Raw genomic sequence first — 19,799 nt, forward strand, 5'->3', positions numbered from 1 at the left:
CAAGAGAGATTTCAATGTTCGATATTTTTTCAGACAAGAATGCTGCAAACTCTTTGCAGCGCATTGTAGAGTCATTTATTGAGTGTTGAGGGAAAGAGGAGTTTTGTTGTTTGATGATGTTGAGAAGGTCTTTAGGTCTGTTCCTAGAAGGGTCAAGTTGGGCTCAGAAGAAGGGGGATTTTTCTCTGAAGATGTGTGTTTTGTATTTTATGCGTTTAGCTCCCGATATCGCAAGATGTGTTAACAAGGATTGTTGTCTCCAGTTTCTTTCAGCCAACCGGAGCTGTTGCCTCTTTGTTAAGGTCTTTGTTAAACCAAGATCTGGAAGGGATACTTCTTGATTACTTGTGTTTCAAAGGGGCGTCTATGTCAAGTAGTTTTCCCATTTTTCTGTTGTAGGTGGCAGTGAGATCATCACCTTAGAATTTGGGAACTGACTAACGCTTCTAACTCTGCCTGGGAGATTCAGTGTATGTTCCTCACTAAGTACTTGTGCCGGGTATTTTGGGGGTCGGCCTTTGGTTCGATGGCATTGAGATTGAAAAGAATTAGGTGTTGGTGAGTCCAGTCGGTGGGTAGGATAGAGCGGAGGGATAAGGTGTTCTGCTTAGAGATGATTCCATCAAGTGTAGTGTAGTTCCTATATTCCCAATAGGCTCTGCGCATTGGAATAACATATACTCTAGTTTAGACGTAGGACTGAGGTCGACTAGGTCTCTAATGAATATATTAAACTTAATTGTGAGTGCCAGCTAGCTCAGAGGTCACTAGAAACTTTCTCGAATAGACAAAAAGGGATTAGTTTCTGACAGCCACATAAACATGACCACTTTGTTTTGCAAGAATAAGAAATCAATCTCTAGAGTCGCGGAAACAATAGATAGTTATTTCACTCAGTCAATCGTGCATGCTTCGTTTCACCAGAGGTGCAAAGAAAATAGAGAGACGGGCGTTTTCAATAAAAGTATTTATTGAACAGTCTTCTTTCTCAAGCACAAGAAATGAACTGCTACACTCGTGATACTGGTTATAGAGTACACTGCATATAATACGAAGAGTATTATAAAATAATACTGTAAAAGCATGGGATGGTTTCTAAGCCATATAAAATAGCATAGAATACATACATTATTAAATAATGACTAAAAGTACTCAACTGGTGCTTCTAAAATACGCCTACCCCAGTATACCTAACCTAGGTCTAGTACAAGGGAAGAAGTAAGTGAGGTGTAGCTTAGTTTCAGTATTTTTTTTGCCAAGAATCTATTCCAAGAATTCTTTAAGGGTCTAATCAGCTCCGTACCTTGGTTTAGAATGAAGTAGGTCTTGTATCTCTCTCTCAAGACTCGATTTCCCAGCAACCCGCAAGGGTAGCCTGGAAACACTGGAGCTGGATTTTTCGGCCAGCGAAAAGACAGCGTCTCTCAGTGCGTCTGCTGGAGGGTCGACTTCCTTCGGCACTTGCTGCGGCGTGATGCGTCGGGCAAGTAGATAGTCGAACTGCTCCAAACCACCGTGTGTTTGTCTGGGCAAATGTGGGCATATTTATACCTTGAAGGTGCCGAGTTTGACGTACGGTTGGACATAATAATGTCATCAAAGACTCAGTTCTTTGAAAATCCATGATTTCTTAGATAAATTAGTATTCAAGCAAGGGGAAGTCCCTAGGTGCTGAAGGCAGGTTTTTCCAAGAAATAGCTGTGGATTCTCGGAACTAGTGGAAGTAGCCAATGCGTATTTGGGCTGCATAGGCTAAGTCTAAATATGGTTTTGATTTCTATGCCTATATAAGGATAGGGTAATTTATACCTATATATGGGCATGAATCGGGTACATTACACTGGGGTCCTAGATTCATATACAACACCCACTCCACAGTATTAAGTTCAATAAAACTGAATGTATAATTACTGAACATATCTAAGGCATTAAAACAAGAATGAGCCAAAGTAGGAAAAAAAGTACATCTAATACAATCAAAAATTCAACCCATGGTGAAACCAGATATGTTTTTTCCAGTTGATGAAAGAGTTCTGTTATTTTTTTCTTTGAAAGATTTGTTTGCTGGCGTTGTTTAAGGTTCACTGGGATCCTCAGAAAAGGTATCAAAGTTGATGAAATAGCCAGAGGTAGTTCTGTCAATTGTTGGAATGGCATCAGGATAGTTTGGAATCGTTAGAGCTGCTTCTTCTTTTGTCATATTTGTATAGTCAGAGGCTACATCATTGTAGACAGGACTGTCTTGACGAACTGTTATTTGGGCCTCAAGAGGCACAAGTTCCATGGCATTGTTGCATAGTCCTTCTTTTCTTACTAAAGGTTTATCAAAGGAGATTAGTCTTTCAGTTTGAACTTCTTGGATTGTAGCAAGATTTGGTCATCTGCTACATCTTGGGAGTCACTGGGCTTACTACTTATTATCGACCACATGATGTGGTTTGACCAGGTCAATTGATACAACTCTGTTCTCCCTTTTGCCAGCAATCGGCGGTAGTGACACTGATCTTGTTCCATGGATTGCTAAGACAGGTACTGCTTTTCTGTAAGAAGGCCCAAATTCCTTCTTCCCTGACTAGATCCCCAATCTTGGGAATCCAGACAGGCCTTGCTGGGACAGGTTGTTTTTCTTCATTGGTTGTTGGCTTTTGTGTTGTGTTACTCAGACCTCTTTTTGTTTAATTTAAGTCCTGTAAAACAGCCAAACGATCTTTGACATCAAAGGGTTTTGTTCCACCACTGAAGTTTGACAATCGAGGTCTTCGATTATCATTCTAGTACCAAACAGTAATTCATATGGAGTGATTCCACCCAGAGAATTTCTTGGCAGATTGTTAAGACTACGTTGGACACTTATTAGATGTTTGGCCCACCCGTCACCCAAGCCTAATACCCTAGCTGTTATAGATTGCTTTATATCACGGTTTTTTCTTTCCACTACCGCATTTCCCTCAGGGTGGAATGGACTTGAGTACCGCAATGCATTGCCCAAGCTGACCATGGCCTCCTTGTAAGCCCGAGAGATAAACGCGAGACCCTGGTCAGAATGTAGCGTGCCGATTGCGTATGTGCCGATAAAGACTCGCAAATCTTTTATAACAGTTCGGGCATCAGCCGAGCGCTGAGGCCACATCCAAATGAATCTTGCCGTAATAGTTGTGGGACCGCATTCGTCCATGGTGATGTCTGCGTGTAGAAAGTCTAATGCCGTCTAACAGTGGTGTCTGTGCTGGGCTGGCTACACTGTAGTCAGGTACTTGGTGTTTTTCAATGCTATGATCTCTGTAAAAGACATTGCAATTAATTCCAAATTTGTACACTTCAACGCTCATTCCTGGCCAATAGTACACCTCTTCTAACTCTATTAGAGATTTTAAGATCCCATGATGTGTCAGACCCTCTCCCATATGTGCTTTGTGAACCAAAGCAGCTCTCCGGTTCCTGTTTGGAATTACTATGTCCCTCACTCCAGGGATTCGAGCAAAAGGAACGGAGTTTGCATCAATTATGTATGTATGTCCGAGTGGGTAATTTAGTGGTAACACCACATAGTTGCCTTTCATTGAGGCATTAACTGCTAGCATTGTTTCATCGTCTATCGTTGCTTTAGAACGATTGATTGTAGCTACGAAAGCCGTTTGCACAGCTGCCTTCGTGGCTTCATCTGCCAATGAATTCCCTGCAACGTGAACGCCATCACGCTGATGATTCAGTGTATGAATCACGTGAGTCTTTTGTAGTTCTTTCTGTAATAGAACTACTTGTTCCCAAAGCTCTTTATGCTTGATTGTGCCACCTTTTGTATTTTTGAAACCATTTTGAACCCAGGCCTGCAGATATTCATTCTAATTCCTGACGCAGTTATACGAATCGCACACTATGAGTGTGGGGAATTCGCTATGGGTATTTTCAAGCGCCATCTTGAAAGCCTGTAGTTCAGCTCGCTGAGCCGTAAAGTCTACGAGTGATTGAGTTTTAGTGACCATTGGTATAAATTTACCTTCACGCCAGCGACCTTTAACAATCGCGCACGCAGCACTTTAGGCTTGTTTATCCCCCAATTGCGGGTTGTCCTGAACCGTCTGTATAGATTATACATCCGTAATGTTCTAGAGGCAGAATGTCAGTTGGCAGAGGACATTCGTGTTCGTATTGTAGGAATTCTTGTGTTATCAAGTAGGTGTCAAACACGTATTCAACGTCTGTTGCAGCAAGAGAATTAACCCATTGTATCTATCTCGGATGTAAAGCTTTTGCATTTGGAATGCTCCCTTTCGTCACTGCTTCTAAAGCAGGTACAGGTGTAACGATCAGTATGTGTTTATCCTGTGCTAGGGTTCTCTCCTTTGCTACTGCAGTTTGAACCGCTGTCAGAATTTTTTCTGTAGAAGAGAATTTCATTTCAGCTTGTATGTACAAGTGTGATTTATAAGCTATTGGTACCTTTTCACCTTCTTCAAAGTTTAGGTATGTGAATCCGCATCTCCCTTGGATGATCCGGATCACAAGGTTGCGCACGTTTTCGCGTGTCTGTAACTGTGTTTTTGCTAACATATCTGTTTGTACTGAGCTCAAAATTTCTGGGTGTTTTTGAGTCCAATTAGTTGGTTTAAAATTAGGTTTGATCAGTTCGTAGAGAGGTTTAACCCTTTCTGCGTAATTTAGAATATAAGTTCTTCCAAAATTCAGGAAACCTCGAATTGACTGTAAGTTTTTCAGTGTTTTCGGAGGTTGCAGCATCACACATTTCTCTAGAAAGTTTGCTGGCAGGCTTTTGCCTTCACTTGAAAGTTCATATCCTAAGAATAGGATGTTGTGGTGGGCAATTCGTGATTTCATAAAATTTAATTTGTTCCCTTCAGAAGCGAACCCAAGTATTATGGTGTTCACTCTTTTCAAGTGTACGTCCAAGTCATCGTCTGTAAGATAGATATCATCGACATACGATAATGCTTCATCATCGTACGTTTGTAGTAACTCTGTTACTCTGGCTGAAAATAACCCTGGACTATTCTTGAATCACTGGGGGAGATGGCAAAATTGACGCTCTGTCCCCATAATTGAGAAAGCGGTCAAATGCCTGCTTTTAGGTGCAATGTTTTGACAGAAGAATCCATTTGAAATATCTAATGTCTTTTTATATTTTTTCTGCACGATGTTATTCATCAGTGCTGCACTGTGTGCATTTAGTACTGCAAATGTTTTGCAACAAGAGTTTAAGTGTCTGTAGTCCAAAACTAGACGATATGAAATGTCTGGTTTGGAGAAAGTAAACAAAGGATTGTTCATAGATGAGGTGCATGTTTCAATCACCCCTTTATATTCCAGTATATTTAGAATCTCCCTCACCTGTTTTTTAGCTTCTTGCTTAACAGGATATTGCCTTTGCATTGTAGGTTGAGTTTTTAGGTCTCGGGCCTAGCGTACACTGCGCAGCAGTGTCGCGCAGCGAGAGTCCTTTTCTCGGCGTTTTGAAAATTGACCTAGGAATTCCAAGCAGCTCGTGCGTGTTCTTTCCTAGGCCCATTTTTCATTGGCCTTTGCGTGCTTGTGTTTTTAAAACAGAACAAGCAATAGGCCATGGGCGGTCGCGTAGCTCCACCCACGGCCTATTGGTGTCTGTTAGGCGCACAAGAGGCCATATATCTTTAATTATCGCGGCCGTCAGGGCCGCGGTAATTGAAGACACATGCTCGCAGTGGCGCGCGTGCGCACCACTCACAAGCATTTTTTTTTTCTGCTTGCACAGTGACCGCAACTAACCAGGAGGGCCCGGCTCTGAAAACAAAACTACAGCGTTTTGAATTTCGTTTCTCGGGAAAGAGAAACCTGCGCTGTGTGCAGAGGCGGGAGGGGTCGGTGACTCAGTCCCATGGGGCCGGGCATCAGCTGAGGCGGCACCCCCCTCTCTGAGGCTGGAATCCAGAATCCCGACGTCTGTGACTCGGTGCTTTGTTTGAGCTGTGGGTTGAGGACCCGCACTTTTCTTTCCGTCATCACAATGCGTTCCGCTTTATCATTCAGCAATGCCTGGTTTCCCATTTGACATACCGTGGGCAATGCACACACACACACACATTCCGCAACTGGACCCGTTCGAAGCCGCATTGAACTTCCTCCATTGAAATTTCGCGAGACTTACCTCGCGGCAAAGGTTGCTGTTCTTCGTTGCTTGTGCTTGCTTAGCCGGAGTTACCCAGCGTGGGCACCCGGCCACGGAACGTTTGACGGACAGCCCCGCCACACGTGCACCCAGGGCCCGGGTTAAGTCGCCTTGATGGCTCTACGGTTTCCTCTCTGCTCGCAGCTCAAATGAGTTAAGAAGTTCATTAAGCAGCCTGTTAACCTTTTCCTGCAGCCCCCTGGCTCCCGCGCGCTCATTAATGGGCCACCGGATTAATCGCGTGTGGCGGCGACAGCCTGCTCTGAGGAGAATGTCGCCACAGCTTGACCCACTTTAACCATTTTGGTGCTGGTTACATCAAAAAACGACGGTGTTTAGGAACTCTCTTTCATCGGTCTCATGTTATGCTACATAAAAATGAGCGCCAACATAACCAGCTTCGAGTCAGGGGCTCGTTGGCACGGATGTCGCGAGAGATTCAGAGTGTGGGGAAGAAATTCCCTTTCAGCCGCGATCCAGCTTGGATGTGGGCTCAGCTCGGCTAAACAGGTTATTTTCTTATTTCATACACATCCTCTTTTCATCTGATTTAGAGGGATGTTGCCCGTCTACCAAAGCGAGCGCAATTTTCACAACTTCAATATACTTAAATGCATTTAGTTCTCTAAAATGTACCCAAACCCGATTTTCTGAACAGAAACTAAAATATATCTTCATCTGCAGTTTTTATAAAGCACTGACTGGTATTCTCTCTCGTACTTTCCTTGTGAGCAAATGGGAAATGGCTGGTTATTATGTTTTCCTAGGCAGTGGGATGGGGCCTGGTTACGAGGGAACAAGTTGTGTGTGTGCTGTCGAAAGCTCCAATTATTTTGCAAGACTGTAATCCCAAAGCAGGAATTAGGCTTACCGTTATCCCACAGCAGGCCACATTTCACCCCTGGCCCCGGCTTCCTGTGACCGTGGCGCAGCGAGAAGACGTCGTTGTGGCGTTTTATCACTTTGAACATATCTATCATTAAATATTGCTACGTTGGTTTCATAGTTCTTTCTTAGTCTGGGTGCCCTTTGTGTATGTCTCTGGCATTTCCATCGACCTGTTTTGGTTGAGTTTGGTTAGATTTGGTAATCATTTTATTTAGTGATATAATGTTTTTGCTTTTTAATATGAAAGTAAAATGTGTTTGGTCCTTCCTACGCAAGCATTTTATTGTGTTTTACGCATGTGTTTAGGTGCGTCAAAAGAGTTCAACATTTTTCATTGAGCTCTATGGTCAATGTCCATAGCCCACCCATGCCAGCCTTTGTTTCCTAGCAGTACCATTATTTGGGTAAATGGTTCTAATGTGATTGTGTGTGTGTGTGTGTGTGAGGCTGTGCTATTTTTATCTCTATTTGTCGAACCACATTGCAGATGTAGGGTTAGCTAACGTCCCCCACAGGCTGATGCCTTTCATACTTGAGAGGTTTCAACACAGGCTGTTCAGTCAAGAGGTTGTCAGTTTACCCTTTAACAATCTCTGGGGGAGTTCAGCAGTCAGGAAAGTCTGCGTCTTTAGGCGTGCTGAGGCCTGTGTCTAAAAATAACACAAGGCAAAACATCTGTTTTCCTTATCTGTTCGGTTTATGCCTCCATTTAATATTATTTTATTTAATAGAACAATGTTGTAACCCAGTGACAGCAGAGTGAGAGTGGCAGCATGAGTGACAGCAGAGTGAGAGAGACAGCATGAGGGACTGATTGAGAGTGAGAGTGACAGCGTGAGTGACAGCAGAGTAAGAGTGACTGCATGAGTGAGAGTGACAGCATGAGTGACAGCAGAGTGAGAGTGACTGCAGTGAAAGTGACTGCAGAGGGAGAGTAACTGCAGGGAGAGTGACAGCATGAGTGACAGCAGAGTGAGAGTGACAACATGAGTGACAGCAGAGTGAGAGTGACTGCAGAGTGACAGCATGAGTGACAGCAGAGTGAGAATGAGAGTGATAGCATGAGTGACAGCAGAGTGAGAGTGACAGCATGAGTGCCTGCAGAGTGAGAGTAACTGCATGAGTGACTGCAGAGTGAGAGTGACCGCATGAGTGACTTTAGAGTGGGAGTGACTGCATGAGTGACTGCAGATTGAGAGTGACTGCATGAGTGACTGCAGATTGAGAGTGACTGCATGAGTGGTAGCAGAGTGAGAGTGACAGCATGAGTGACAGCAGAGTGAGTGACAGCAGAGTGAGAGTGACAGTAGAGTGAGAGTGACAGCATGAGTGACAGCAGAGTGAGAGTGACAACATGAGTGACTGCAGAGTAAGAGTGACTGCATGAGTGACTGCAGAGTGAGAGTGACTGCATGAGTGTCTGCATGAGTGACAGCAGAGTGAGAGTGACTGCATGAGTGACAGCTGAGTGAGTGACAGCATGAGTGACAGCAGAGTGAGAGTGACAGCAGAGTGAGAGTATTTGTTCAAGAAGTGACAGCAGAGTGAGAGTGACAGTAGAGTGAGAGTGACAGCAGAGTGAGAGTGACAACATGAGTGACTGCAGAGTAAGAGTGACTGCATGAGGGACAGATTGAGAGTGAGAGTGACAGCACGAGTGACAGCAGAGTGAGAGTGACAGCAGAGTGAGAGAGACAGCATGAGCGACAGCATGAGTGGCAGCAGAGTGAGAGTGACAGCAGAGTGAGAGTGACAGCAGAGTTAGAGTGAGAGCATGAGTGAGAGTGACAGCATGAGTGACAGCAGAGTGAGAGTGACAGCATGAGTGACAGCAGAGTGAGAGTTACTGCATGAGTGACTGCAGAGTGAGAGTGACAGCAGAGTGAGAGTGACTGCATGAGTGACAGCAGAGTGAGAGTGACTGCATGAGTGACAGCAGAGTGAGTGACAGCAGAGTGAGTGGCAGCATGAGTGACAGCAGAGTTAGAGTGACAGCATGAGTGAGAGTGACAGCATGAGTGACAGCAGAGTGAGAGTGACTGCATGAGTGACTGCAGAGTAAGAGTGACAGCAGATTGAGAGTGACTGCATGAGTGACAGCAGAGTGAGAGTGACTGCATGAGTGACAGCCAAGAGAGTGACAGCAGAGAGTGACGGCATGAGTGACAGCAGAGTGAGAGTGACTGCATGAGTGACTGCAGAGTGAGAGTGACTGCAGAGTGAGAGTGACTGCATGAGTGACAGCAGAGTGAGAGTGACTGCATGAGTGACAGCAGAGTGAGAGTGACAGCAGAGTGAGAGTGACAGCAGAGTGAGAGTGACTGCAGTGAGCTGGGTTCGTTTGGGGTATCTACTGAGTCGGTTAGAAGGGAGGGACCCTCTAGGATTTTGTTGATATAGTCAAGAGTGTAAAGTGGTGGGTGGTCAGACATGCCTAGCCTAAGCAACAAGAAACGCAAGAGTGTGTGTGAAGGGCGGAAAGAGGGAACAAAAGGGTGGTGCTGGGAAAGCCCCCTTCAGACAGGGGTGAGGATTCACAATCCCTTGCAATCGTGCGATTGCGCTACATATAGTTATGAGAAACAAGGGAACCCAACGGTAGTACACTAGGGGCCTTGGGCGTTAACTTATTACAAAAAACAGTGGACCCTAGTAGTTTGGGGGATCAAGGTAAGGATAGACATAAACTGAATAGTATATATTGCTCCCTTCTCCACAAGGTAAAACTGTGTGCATTACAGGACAGTGCACCATGGGACTACAGTGCAGCGCTCTGACCAGGGAGTGCCTTTGTGCATTCTAGGGAAGTGCTCCATGTTTTACAAACCCGCATGTGGTGAGCGTTTTTTCTCTCGCATGAACAGCGTTGTTTCCCCTGGAGGCATTACCAGAGAAACAAACACGTCCTTGAGCCAGCGTGCTCACTGCAGCTGAATTGTATTGTGAACCTCACCCCCGGAGTCTGGCAAGATATCGCCACCGTCAGATGCCACCAAGAACAAACTAGTGTGGCCCCTCTGGCGGTGAAACTCTAGGAACAGCCACCTGAAGACTTGTACTGCTCTGAGGTGGTACAGTGCAGCGTCTAAGGCTGCAGAGCTACAGGAGCTGCACAAAGCCTTCAAGGCAGGCGTTTTGACCGTACGTTGTTCTGTAACATGTGGCGGGCCAGCATTCTGAGGCAAATTCCAGCCAGCCTCGCCCTCTGGTTTTAACGTGTATACTGCACAAAGCTCACAACATCAGGTCCCACTCCCGAGACATGACAACATTGTTAGCAAGTTACAGATGCCCTGAGGACAGTGGCCCACATGCATCAATATGGGCTTTTGCGATTTCTAATTTGCGAAAAATAGCGATTCGCAAATTAGAAATCGCAAAAGCCTATGCATGAATATTTTTGCATTTTTTATGCAATTCGGTAAAAATCGCTATTTTTACCGAATCGCATAAAAAATGCGATTTTCAAATTGCGAATTCGCAATTCCCATTCATTCCTATGGGCTGAAATGCCCATAGGAATGAATGGGAATTGCGAATTCGCAATTTGAAATCGCAATTCAACAAAGCATTTCAAGGGTGGAGAGGGGGGTCCAAATGACCCTCCCCCTGCACCCATGAAATGCACTTTTACCTATACACACTAAGGACATGTGTGTCTGTAATTTAACAGTTTAAAAAATGCATTTTTGTGCATTTTTAAACAATTTCGCAAATAACCACGAGGTTTAACTTCGTGGTAATTTGCACTTGCAATTTCAAATTTCGCAATTTGAAATCAAATGATGCATAGCATTTAAGAAATCGCAAAATTGAGATTTCTTAAATGCTATCGCAATTTTAGAAATCGCAAAAAAGTTGCAATTTCTAAAATTGCATGATGCATCCCAAAAAGCACTTTTGGAATCGCAAACGGACGATTTTAAGGAATCGCACCGTTTGCGATTCCAAAAATGCTTGATGCATGTGGGCCAGTGACCCTGCACCCACAAAGGTATTGTTAGGCGGGTTGGGTCCACAAGAGTGGTAAAGCCGCCCTGCTCTCCTTCACGGGTGCCTTAGTTTCCCTTGGAAAGAGACGCGATTCAAGCAGCCCCGGAGGGCTCCGGACTCGCCTGAGCGTGAGGGGCATTTCTTGTTCAGCATTGTCTCTGCTCTGGAGATGAGCGCAAGAATGGTGCAGGGCCGTCCATAGAGGAGAAATGCTGTAAGACTCAAGCTCAATTACTGTTTAGAGTTTAGTAGGTGGTCCTGCGCCGTACGTTTGGTTTCTAAATGCAATCACTTCAACCACGTTCACTACAGTTACCGTATGAAGTGTAATAGGAGCGCAGGTGCGCTGTGACCTATGGTTTCAAAGTAATTTGTGTTTTTCTTTGTCAAACCTGCATTATTTGCACTAACTGTGTGATTTAAGTAATTTTGGTCTTGTTTGATTTACAATATAGAATTTATTTTTAGTTAATCCTGCGTGGATTCCCTTTTGTGGTTTACTCACTGTGTTGCTGCGCGAGTGTGTTGCACAAATGCTCTGCACGTTGCCTCTTTAAACAAGCCTGACTGCTCTGTGCCAAGCTACCAGAGGGTGAGCGCAGGTTATCTCGGGTGTCTATCTGGCTTACCCTGAATAGAGTGGTGGATTCTGCCTGGCTTAGGTGCCTACCCAAGCCAACCAGAAACCACATGTCGAACGGTGGTTCTTGTGAATCACTTGATTTCCCAGCATGCTCCTGCTGCAGGACCAGGTCAACGCACGTTATGTAGGAGGACTAGTCACCATTTGTGTCTCAAAGGGAAGTGTGAGTCTTTTTCTTACACTTTTTTTCCCTGAATTGTAACTGTTCACTTCTCCATATTATATCAATGCAGCTTTTTCAAGAAATATTTTCTTCATGTAATTTTCAATGTTTTTCTAATTTGCAGAACAACAATCACATCTAGAAAGTATGAATGGGAAAGAAAGCCATAAAGGTTCCGGAGGCAAGATGAATTTTACTCAAAAAAACGACTTAAAAAAACAGCGCAGAATGCACATGAGCGAGAGATGCTTTGCTTGTAATGTGTGTGACAAAGGATTTATCAATGAGACACTTCTTGTGAGGCACAAAAAAGGACACACCAGCCTCAGGCCATATCCCTGCGAAACGTGCAAAAAGTGTTTCACTCAAAAGGAAACTTTTTTACAGCATCAAAGAACACACACTGGAGAGCGGCCTCATCACTGTATAGTGTGTTCCAAGCGCTTTGCTAATAAGAAAGGCCTTATACGGCATCAAAGCGTACACACAGGAGAGAGGCCTCAACAAAGTGTACACACAGGAGAGAGACCTCATCAAAGCGTACACACAGGAGAGAGACCTCATCAAAGCGTACACACAGGAGAGAGACCTCATCAAAGCGTACACACAGGAGAGAGACCTCATCACTGTACAGTGTGTTCCAAGCGCTTTTCTCAGAAGGCAACCCTTGTACGGCATCAACGTGTACACACAGGAGAGAGGCCTTATCACTGTACTGTATGTGCAAAGAGCTTTACTCAAAAGCAAATTCTCCATGAGCATCAACGCATACACACTGGAGAAAAGCCTTATCACTGCACCATGTGTGAGAAGAGCTTCAATCGAAGGACAACTCTACTAAATCACAAACTAATTCACACCGGAGAGAAACCTTATCACTGCACTGTGTGTTCAAAGCGCTTTTCGCGTAAGGCGACCCTTGTACAGCATCAAAGTGTACACACAGGAGAGAGACTTCATCATTGCACTGTGTGTTCAATGCGCTTTTCTCAGAAGGCAAACCTTGTGCTGCATCAAAGAATTCACACTGCAGAGAGGCCTCATCACTGTACTGTATGTGCAAAGAGCTTCACTCAAAAGAAAATTCTTCTTCGGCATCAACGCATACACACAGGAGAAAAGCCTTATCACTGCACCTTGTGTGAGAAGAGCTTCAATCGAAGGACAACTCTACTAAAGCACAAACTAATACACACCGGAGAGAGACCTTATCACTGCACTGTGTGTTCAAAGCGCTTTTCTCAAAAGGGAGGCCTCAGACGGCATCAAAGAACACACACAGGAGAGCGGCCTTATCACTGCACTCTGTGTTCCAAGCGCTATGCTGATAAGGAATCCCTTGTACGGCATCAAATCGTACACAACTGAAAGATCACTGCACTGAGTGTTCCCAGCGCTTTGCTTATAAGGGAACACACGCAGGAGAAAAGCCTTTTCACTGTACTGTGTGCGAGAAGAGCGTCAATCAAAATGCAAATATGCAAACGCACCAACTAATCTAATTTCTTTATAAATGTGCTGAGTGTTTCTCACTACTAGTTGATTCTATTGTACCAACCGAATATAGGATTCATTTGCCACCTCTCTCATGCATTACATGAGGGCACTGCCACAACGCTCTCACCCCGTCTTACTAAACACACACCAAACTACTACTTAAACGTCACAACAACTTTAAGCTCACAGCTATGGCTTCCAGCACAGCCCCCTATTTTCAGATGCCAAAGTCCTAACAAATCGAAGCCCGTAGCCCCTCTGCAGCCCACAGAGGTACTCGCCTCGTGAAACGGACTGGCTTCCATCTTCAGCCCAGGTGCTGCTCGCTCTTTGTGGTGCCTGATTAACGTTGGAGCTGCAGAAAAAAGCGTGGGCTCTTTTCCCTTCCCTTCATACCTTTTCCCACATATGTTTAAGAGTTAGTAGTTGAACTGTGTTTATTGCAGATGTATGTAGACATCTTTTCCTAAATAAATCCTGCTGTATCTTGCATTGCAAAGGGTTCGAGTCAGCATTCTGTGCATTTAAGATCCCCTCCTATAGGGCTCCCATTTATTTTTGTGTCGCTCTGTAAGCTCTACAGCGCTCAGGCTTCTTTAGTGAAGAGTGCGGCCACAACCAACTGGAAAAGCAGCGAACCCACCAAGCAGCCCCGTATCTATGAGTGACGCTAGGTATAACTTGATTTACCTCTTGTAAGGAGTAAGTACTGTGTCCAGACTGATTTTTTAATTTCTTTTTTTCATCCCAGCCCTTTTTTGCTTTTCTCATTCGAAGAATGCAAAATAAAACAAGACTTAGGGCAGGATGTACTAGCATCAGGAATACCGATTTCCTAAATATGATTCTGAGTCGCAATTTGGAAATCGGAATTCCTAATGTATGAAACTCTTTTGAGTTTCATTAGCGATTGCTAGCGAGATTCAAATAGACCTGCCTCATGCATATTAGTGTGGTAGGTCACAATTTGAGACCCATTAGGAATCACAACCATCACAGAGATGGCAGCCTGCTGCGGACAGCGGGCCACAATGTCTATAATTGGTTTTTAATGAAGCAGTCTGTCTTTTTTTTTAATGCAGCCCGTTTTCCTTAAAGGATAATAGGATGCATTTAAAAGAAAAAAAAATAAGCTTTTTCGTTAAATTTTTTAAAAGTAGACAGTGGGGTCCGTGGGACAGCTGCAAGCTCTTAAACATATTTCTTTTCCATTCTTCAAAGGACCCGTACCTATTTGCAAATAGGTTACCACCTCCTTCAAGGAGTCAGTAAAATGTGACCTTAATTCGGTCGCGAAACTTCCATACAGCCCATTTGGATTCAGTAATTGGAAGAAATGCCGTAAACACGCCCCTTTTAAATACCAAATCGCAAATGTAAATTGCGAGTAGGTAGCGTGTTACCGAATCACAATTTGTATTTGGTGCATTTGTAAAAGCATTTTTGCGGTTGGACGTTTCCGACTGCAAAAATGCTTCGCACAAGTGGCCCCTAATGATTTACTCCCCCAGCAGCAGAACTAGCCAATAGGGCACTAAACTAATGGTGCAAGGTCCGCTTTGCACGTGTGCAGCAACAGCGGTGGCTTGAGCACTGCCACTTAGTTAAAAAATATATATAATATTTTGTTGGAAGGGGTGGTCCCTGAGTGGCAGCGATAGGTACTGCTGACCACACATGGGCCTCTCCCTCCCAGGAACGAGCGTTAGGGGTTTGACCCTCAGATGTGAGGGTTAGGCATTTATAGTTGCACACAGAGAGATCCCACTATACCACAGAAGAACAGCACACCAGGTAATTATAGGTCAAAGAGGTTCTTTATATAACAGTTGTCATCGAGACTAAAAGGTCCACAAGTACACTACGTTGTCAGGATAGGGGTGGGGGCATCCCTCGGCACGAAGGATCCAGGGGATAGTCTGAACAGGATATAGCTGCGATAAGTTCTCAGTACTCACAGTCCACGGGCCGAAAGTCTTTCGCCCAGGTCAGTCTCGCAAGACCGTGAATATCAGCAGTGGTGGGGCCGGCTGGCTCTCAATCCTTGAACCACGGGGGTATTGATGAAAGGCTGCTGCGGGCGTACGGATCCCAATCCTTGAGCCGCGTGATAAGAAGGTGCCCACGCGCGAGGCGTACCCAGTGTACAGCCTGCACTCCTGGGTCGTGGTAATCCTTCAGGCTAACAGGGCAGCCACGCTGCGTACCGGCGGGTGCGTCCAGGAGTACGAGGCGTACTTGCCGAGTGTAGGTCACGGATGCGCACCAGCGGGTGCAACCAAGAGTACGAACCGTACTCGCAGGATGCGGACCACGGAGGCGCACTAGCGGGTGCGGGCACGAGTACGAACCGCACTTGCAGGATTCGGATCACGGAGGCGCACCAGCGGGTGCGACCAAGAGTACGAACCGTACTCGCAAGCTGAAAATCACAGTTGCGCACCAGCGGGTGCGTGCAGGGGTACAGTGCATACCGGCGGCTGCGAATCCACGAGGCGCACCAGTGGGTGCGGGCACGGGTACGAGCCGTACTCACAAGGGAGAGCCGCGACGAAGTCAGCAGGGCTCTGGGGGTCCAGGTTGCAGAGCTGCGACAACGTCAGCAGGGCTCTGGGGGGTTCAAGTGGCAGAACCGCGACAACGTCAGCAGGGCTATGGGGTCCGAGTTGCAGAGCCGCGACAATGTCAGCAGGGCTCTGAGGGTCCAAGGTAACCGAGCCGCGACGAGGTCAGCTGGGCTCTTCAGGTTCCGGAAAGACAGCTGCAGCCAGTGGGGAAGGGCCTTCAGTTATAGGGCCTTCCCCTCTTTGAAGTCCTTTGATCAGGCCAGGCGGTTCCTGGGGGTTCTCGTCCTGATTTTCCGGGCTTCCTTCCAGCTGGCACCTCGCTTTCCTCGCGTTGGTGGCAGGGTCATCAGAAGTCCAGCGATAAGTGGAGCCGGCCTTGGGGGAGACAGGACGTTTTGCCGAAACTCCTCCACCCACCTCACTTAGCGCCTGCAGGCTAACACCAGGCGGGGAGATCACTTGGCAGGAGGTTTCGGGCTCCCATGGTTTGGTGTTGGGGGTAGGGAGTCAGGGATCCTACAGGACCGGGCTTGTCCTACACTGGGGGGCGCTACGGGTCTATGCTGGTTGTGGGTCTCAGGGTCCCGGGGGATGGGGGCGCTACTCTGGAGTTTTGGTTGCTTCCCCGGGGTCGGGTAAATCTGTGGGGACAGGGGTTAACTTACTAGCGTGAGGCCTCACACAGTGTTCTGGGGTGGAGCATGAGGGAGTTTTACGGGGAGAATGGGGCTTACACTGGGTTTAGGGGAGAAGGATGTAAGGGGGCCCACACCAATGAGGTTAGGTCTAACATAATTCATCACTGCAATCATTCATTTATTTGTGCTCTCATGATTGAAGATGTCTCTTTCAGCCTTAGGCTTGGAGATAATGGGCCTGATTCACAGCACTAACTTCAGACAATATCCTAAACTTACTACTTTTGATATTCACAGATTGGATTTACGACTACTAACTTTATGTCCGCACTCGGGCCGGTGATTCCGGCTGGTGGCAGAGACTTGGCCACCGCTGAAATCTCCACAAATGGGCCAGAATCTCCGGCCCAGAATCCCCACCACCGGGCTGGAATCTCCACCTCCGTGCTGGAAGCTCCTGCTGTACTTGGTCCATTCATTACACACTCCTGCTGGTGCTTGCTGACTCTTTATGCTTCTGTGCACTTTACCATTGGTGCAGCAGGTACAGTGGCACAGGGCCCAGGGCTGTGAGGGGCTCGTAGAACCTTGTAAATTACTGTATATTAGCAGCCCAACAATAGTCAAATAGGTGATTTCCTTTGCTTGCACCTGAGCTCATGGCATCCTGGTCTTTTCACAAATATGCATAAACCCGAGCTGGGCGTTCCTGCTAGCACTGATGGAGGGCTGTACATTTTGGAAGGAGAGTCGATCTCTCAGGACCATGCTCAGATAAACTGATAATTATTATGAGTCACTGCACTGCCGACGCCTGAGCAGCAGGAACCCTTCGTCTACTTCTTCTTGGTTCACGCTGGACTTCATTCGAACTAAAATAAGTGTCCTGTATGTTTAATTTAACAACACAGTTTTCTTCCTAAATGCAATGGCAAAGTTAGATTTTAGTGGGATGAACAGTACATAGGATTATACCTGCAAGCGTTTTGGAAATACAAAACAGACACACACACGCATCAACCCTTTTAAGAATATCCACACCTTATGTCCATTACACTCCACTCCACGTGTTGTATAGCATTCCCCATCATATGGAGGAGACGCCTTCACGAAAGAAGGGTCGAGGACGTGTTGCATCTTAAAAGGCTTCAAACCTATGCTCTGCATGCTGCAGATGTCCGCAGTGGATGCGTTAACCATCTACGCTACCTTACATGCTTACTAAGACACAGGAACAATGGTGTATGTGTGTAAATTGTAACTGAGGATCAACAAACGTTTTGGTTTAGAGGATCGCCTAAACCTTTTTGTTTACAAGCACTTTCTTTCTTTCTGTGGCAATTTGCATTTCATGTTCACTGTGCTGCGGCTCACCATTACCAGTCCACCGAAAAACTAAATACACTGCATGCGTGACACGTTATTTCACCCTGCTTTACTTAGAGGATTTGTGTTTCCAAATGTTGTGCAGTAGTATAGTATGCAACACATGGCACTTGTGCAGTGTATACTGTAAACTGTGCTGCATTCAGGCGTGTTATTGAGTAGAAATTGTGGGTGTGTGATTGTGATGGGATGTGATTGACCGCTCTGGAATTGCTCAGGAATATTCCTCTGATTCCCAACCTTTACTTTGTAAAAAAGATCTCCCATCTTTGTTACCCCTTGCGTTTGCAGGGCAGTTCTCGTATTTGTTTCCAGTACTAACGAGAGCCAGGTGCACCGCTCCAGTTTAACATGCGAGTGTGCCCGCTTATTTATCTCACAAGCTCCACCGTGCATGTGATGTAGTGTTCAGTAGATCGAAGACTCCAATTTGGTGGGTTGAAGCCTTGAAAGTTTCTGTGGGAGTGTGTGGGGGTGTGCGGTGTCTCACTCCAAACACTGATTAGGCAGATCGTGTGGGCCATGAATCCAGTAGTAGGCGAAGGAGCTTTGCACCACTTTATAGTGCAATTCTAGGTCTGGCGCATTAAGACCCCCATGTCATAAGGTAGAGTGAGGACCTCCCACCAAACCTTTGGCTGCTTTCCCGCCCATGCTAATTTTGTAGGAAAACTGCATAATGTCGCAAAAATCGCTTTAGGCAGGAGAATATGTATGTTCAGAAACAGAAACCTTGGGAGGACTACCATTTTCATAAGAGCTATGCGCCCAATGAGAGAGAGTGGTAGTTTGACCCAGCGGTTCACATCATCTTCTAACATTTGTATTGCCTTACCGTAGTTCTCAAGTATGACTATTACTGGGTCTGTATGAATCTGTATTCCCAAATACCGTACTGCTTCTGTCGTCTATCGTAAGGGGAATTCCAATACTGGTGGTGTCGTGGATGGGGTAAGTGGAAAAATGATGGACTTATCCCAGTTAACCTTTAGCCCTGAAAGACCCCCAAATTGTACCACTTCTCTTAACATAGGCGTAAGATTCTTCCCTGGTTCCCGAACATACAGCAAAATGTTGTCAGTGTATGCTGATATGACTAGTCTGTAGTTCGGGGATCGCAGCCCTCTGTGACCATGATATTCTCGGAGCGCGCACACCAGCAGCTCCACTATGAGAGCGTATAGCAGGGGCGATAGTGGGCAGCCCTAACGGGTGCCTCTTGTAATCGGACTTTGGGACGTGGTTATTGCACCAATATGAATACGTGACACCGGTTTGTTGTGCAGTGTCCTAACCAATTGTTGAAATACTTCTCCCACTCCAATCCGTCTCAAGTTTGCTCTCATGAATATCCACTCGACTGAGTCAAACGCCTTTTCGGCATCCAAAAAGACTGCGGCCGCTTCTGTTTCTGGGTCTAGGATCTGTACTGCATCCAGCAACGTCCTAATATTAGTATTCAGACTCCGACCCGGGACAAATCCCGTCTGCTCTGGCCCCACCACCCTTGGTAATATTAACGCCAGCCTTTTGGCAAGTACTTTAGCGTATATTTTTGCGTCAACATTTAATAACGATAAAGGCCCACAGGAGGAGCAGGCATTGGGAGGTTTGCCAGGTTTAGGTATTGCAACTTTGAGGGCCTCGCGCATCAAAGGGGTATTATCCCGGTCTGTGCCATTTCTTCATAGAGCGTGACTAAGTGTGGTATCAGGACATCTTGATATGCTTTATAAAAAGCCACCGTTATGCCATCCATCCTCGGCTCTTTCCCAGTTTGCATACCCGCCAGTGCTGCACGGATCTCCTCCGGGTCTAGCGGAGCCATCAGATGCTCCCACGTCATTTTAATGTGCTCCAAATG

The 19,799-nt window shown here is 45.9% G+C and overlaps 1 protein-coding gene across 1 annotated transcript in view; it reads left to right on the forward strand.

Moving 5' to 3' along the window:
- LOC147736710 (uncharacterized) overlaps positions 1–13,348 on the forward strand; it is a 52,733-nt gene extending 39,385 nt beyond the window's left edge. The window contains exon 2 of the mRNA XM_086953431.1: positions 11,972–13,348. Within this exon, the coding sequence (XP_086809557.1) occupies positions 11,972–13,215 (1,244 nt within the window). The 3' untranslated portion in view covers positions 13,216–13,348. The remainder of the gene's footprint in view (positions 1–11,971) is intronic.
- Positions 13,349–19,799: the final 6,451 nt, after the last annotated feature.

This window comes from Lissotriton vulgaris, chromosome 1_2 (genome assembly GCF_964263255.1).
Source record: "Lissotriton vulgaris chromosome 1_2, aLisVul1.2, whole genome shotgun sequence".
Taxonomy (NCBI): Eukaryota; Metazoa; Chordata; class Amphibia; order Caudata; family Salamandridae; genus Lissotriton; species Lissotriton vulgaris.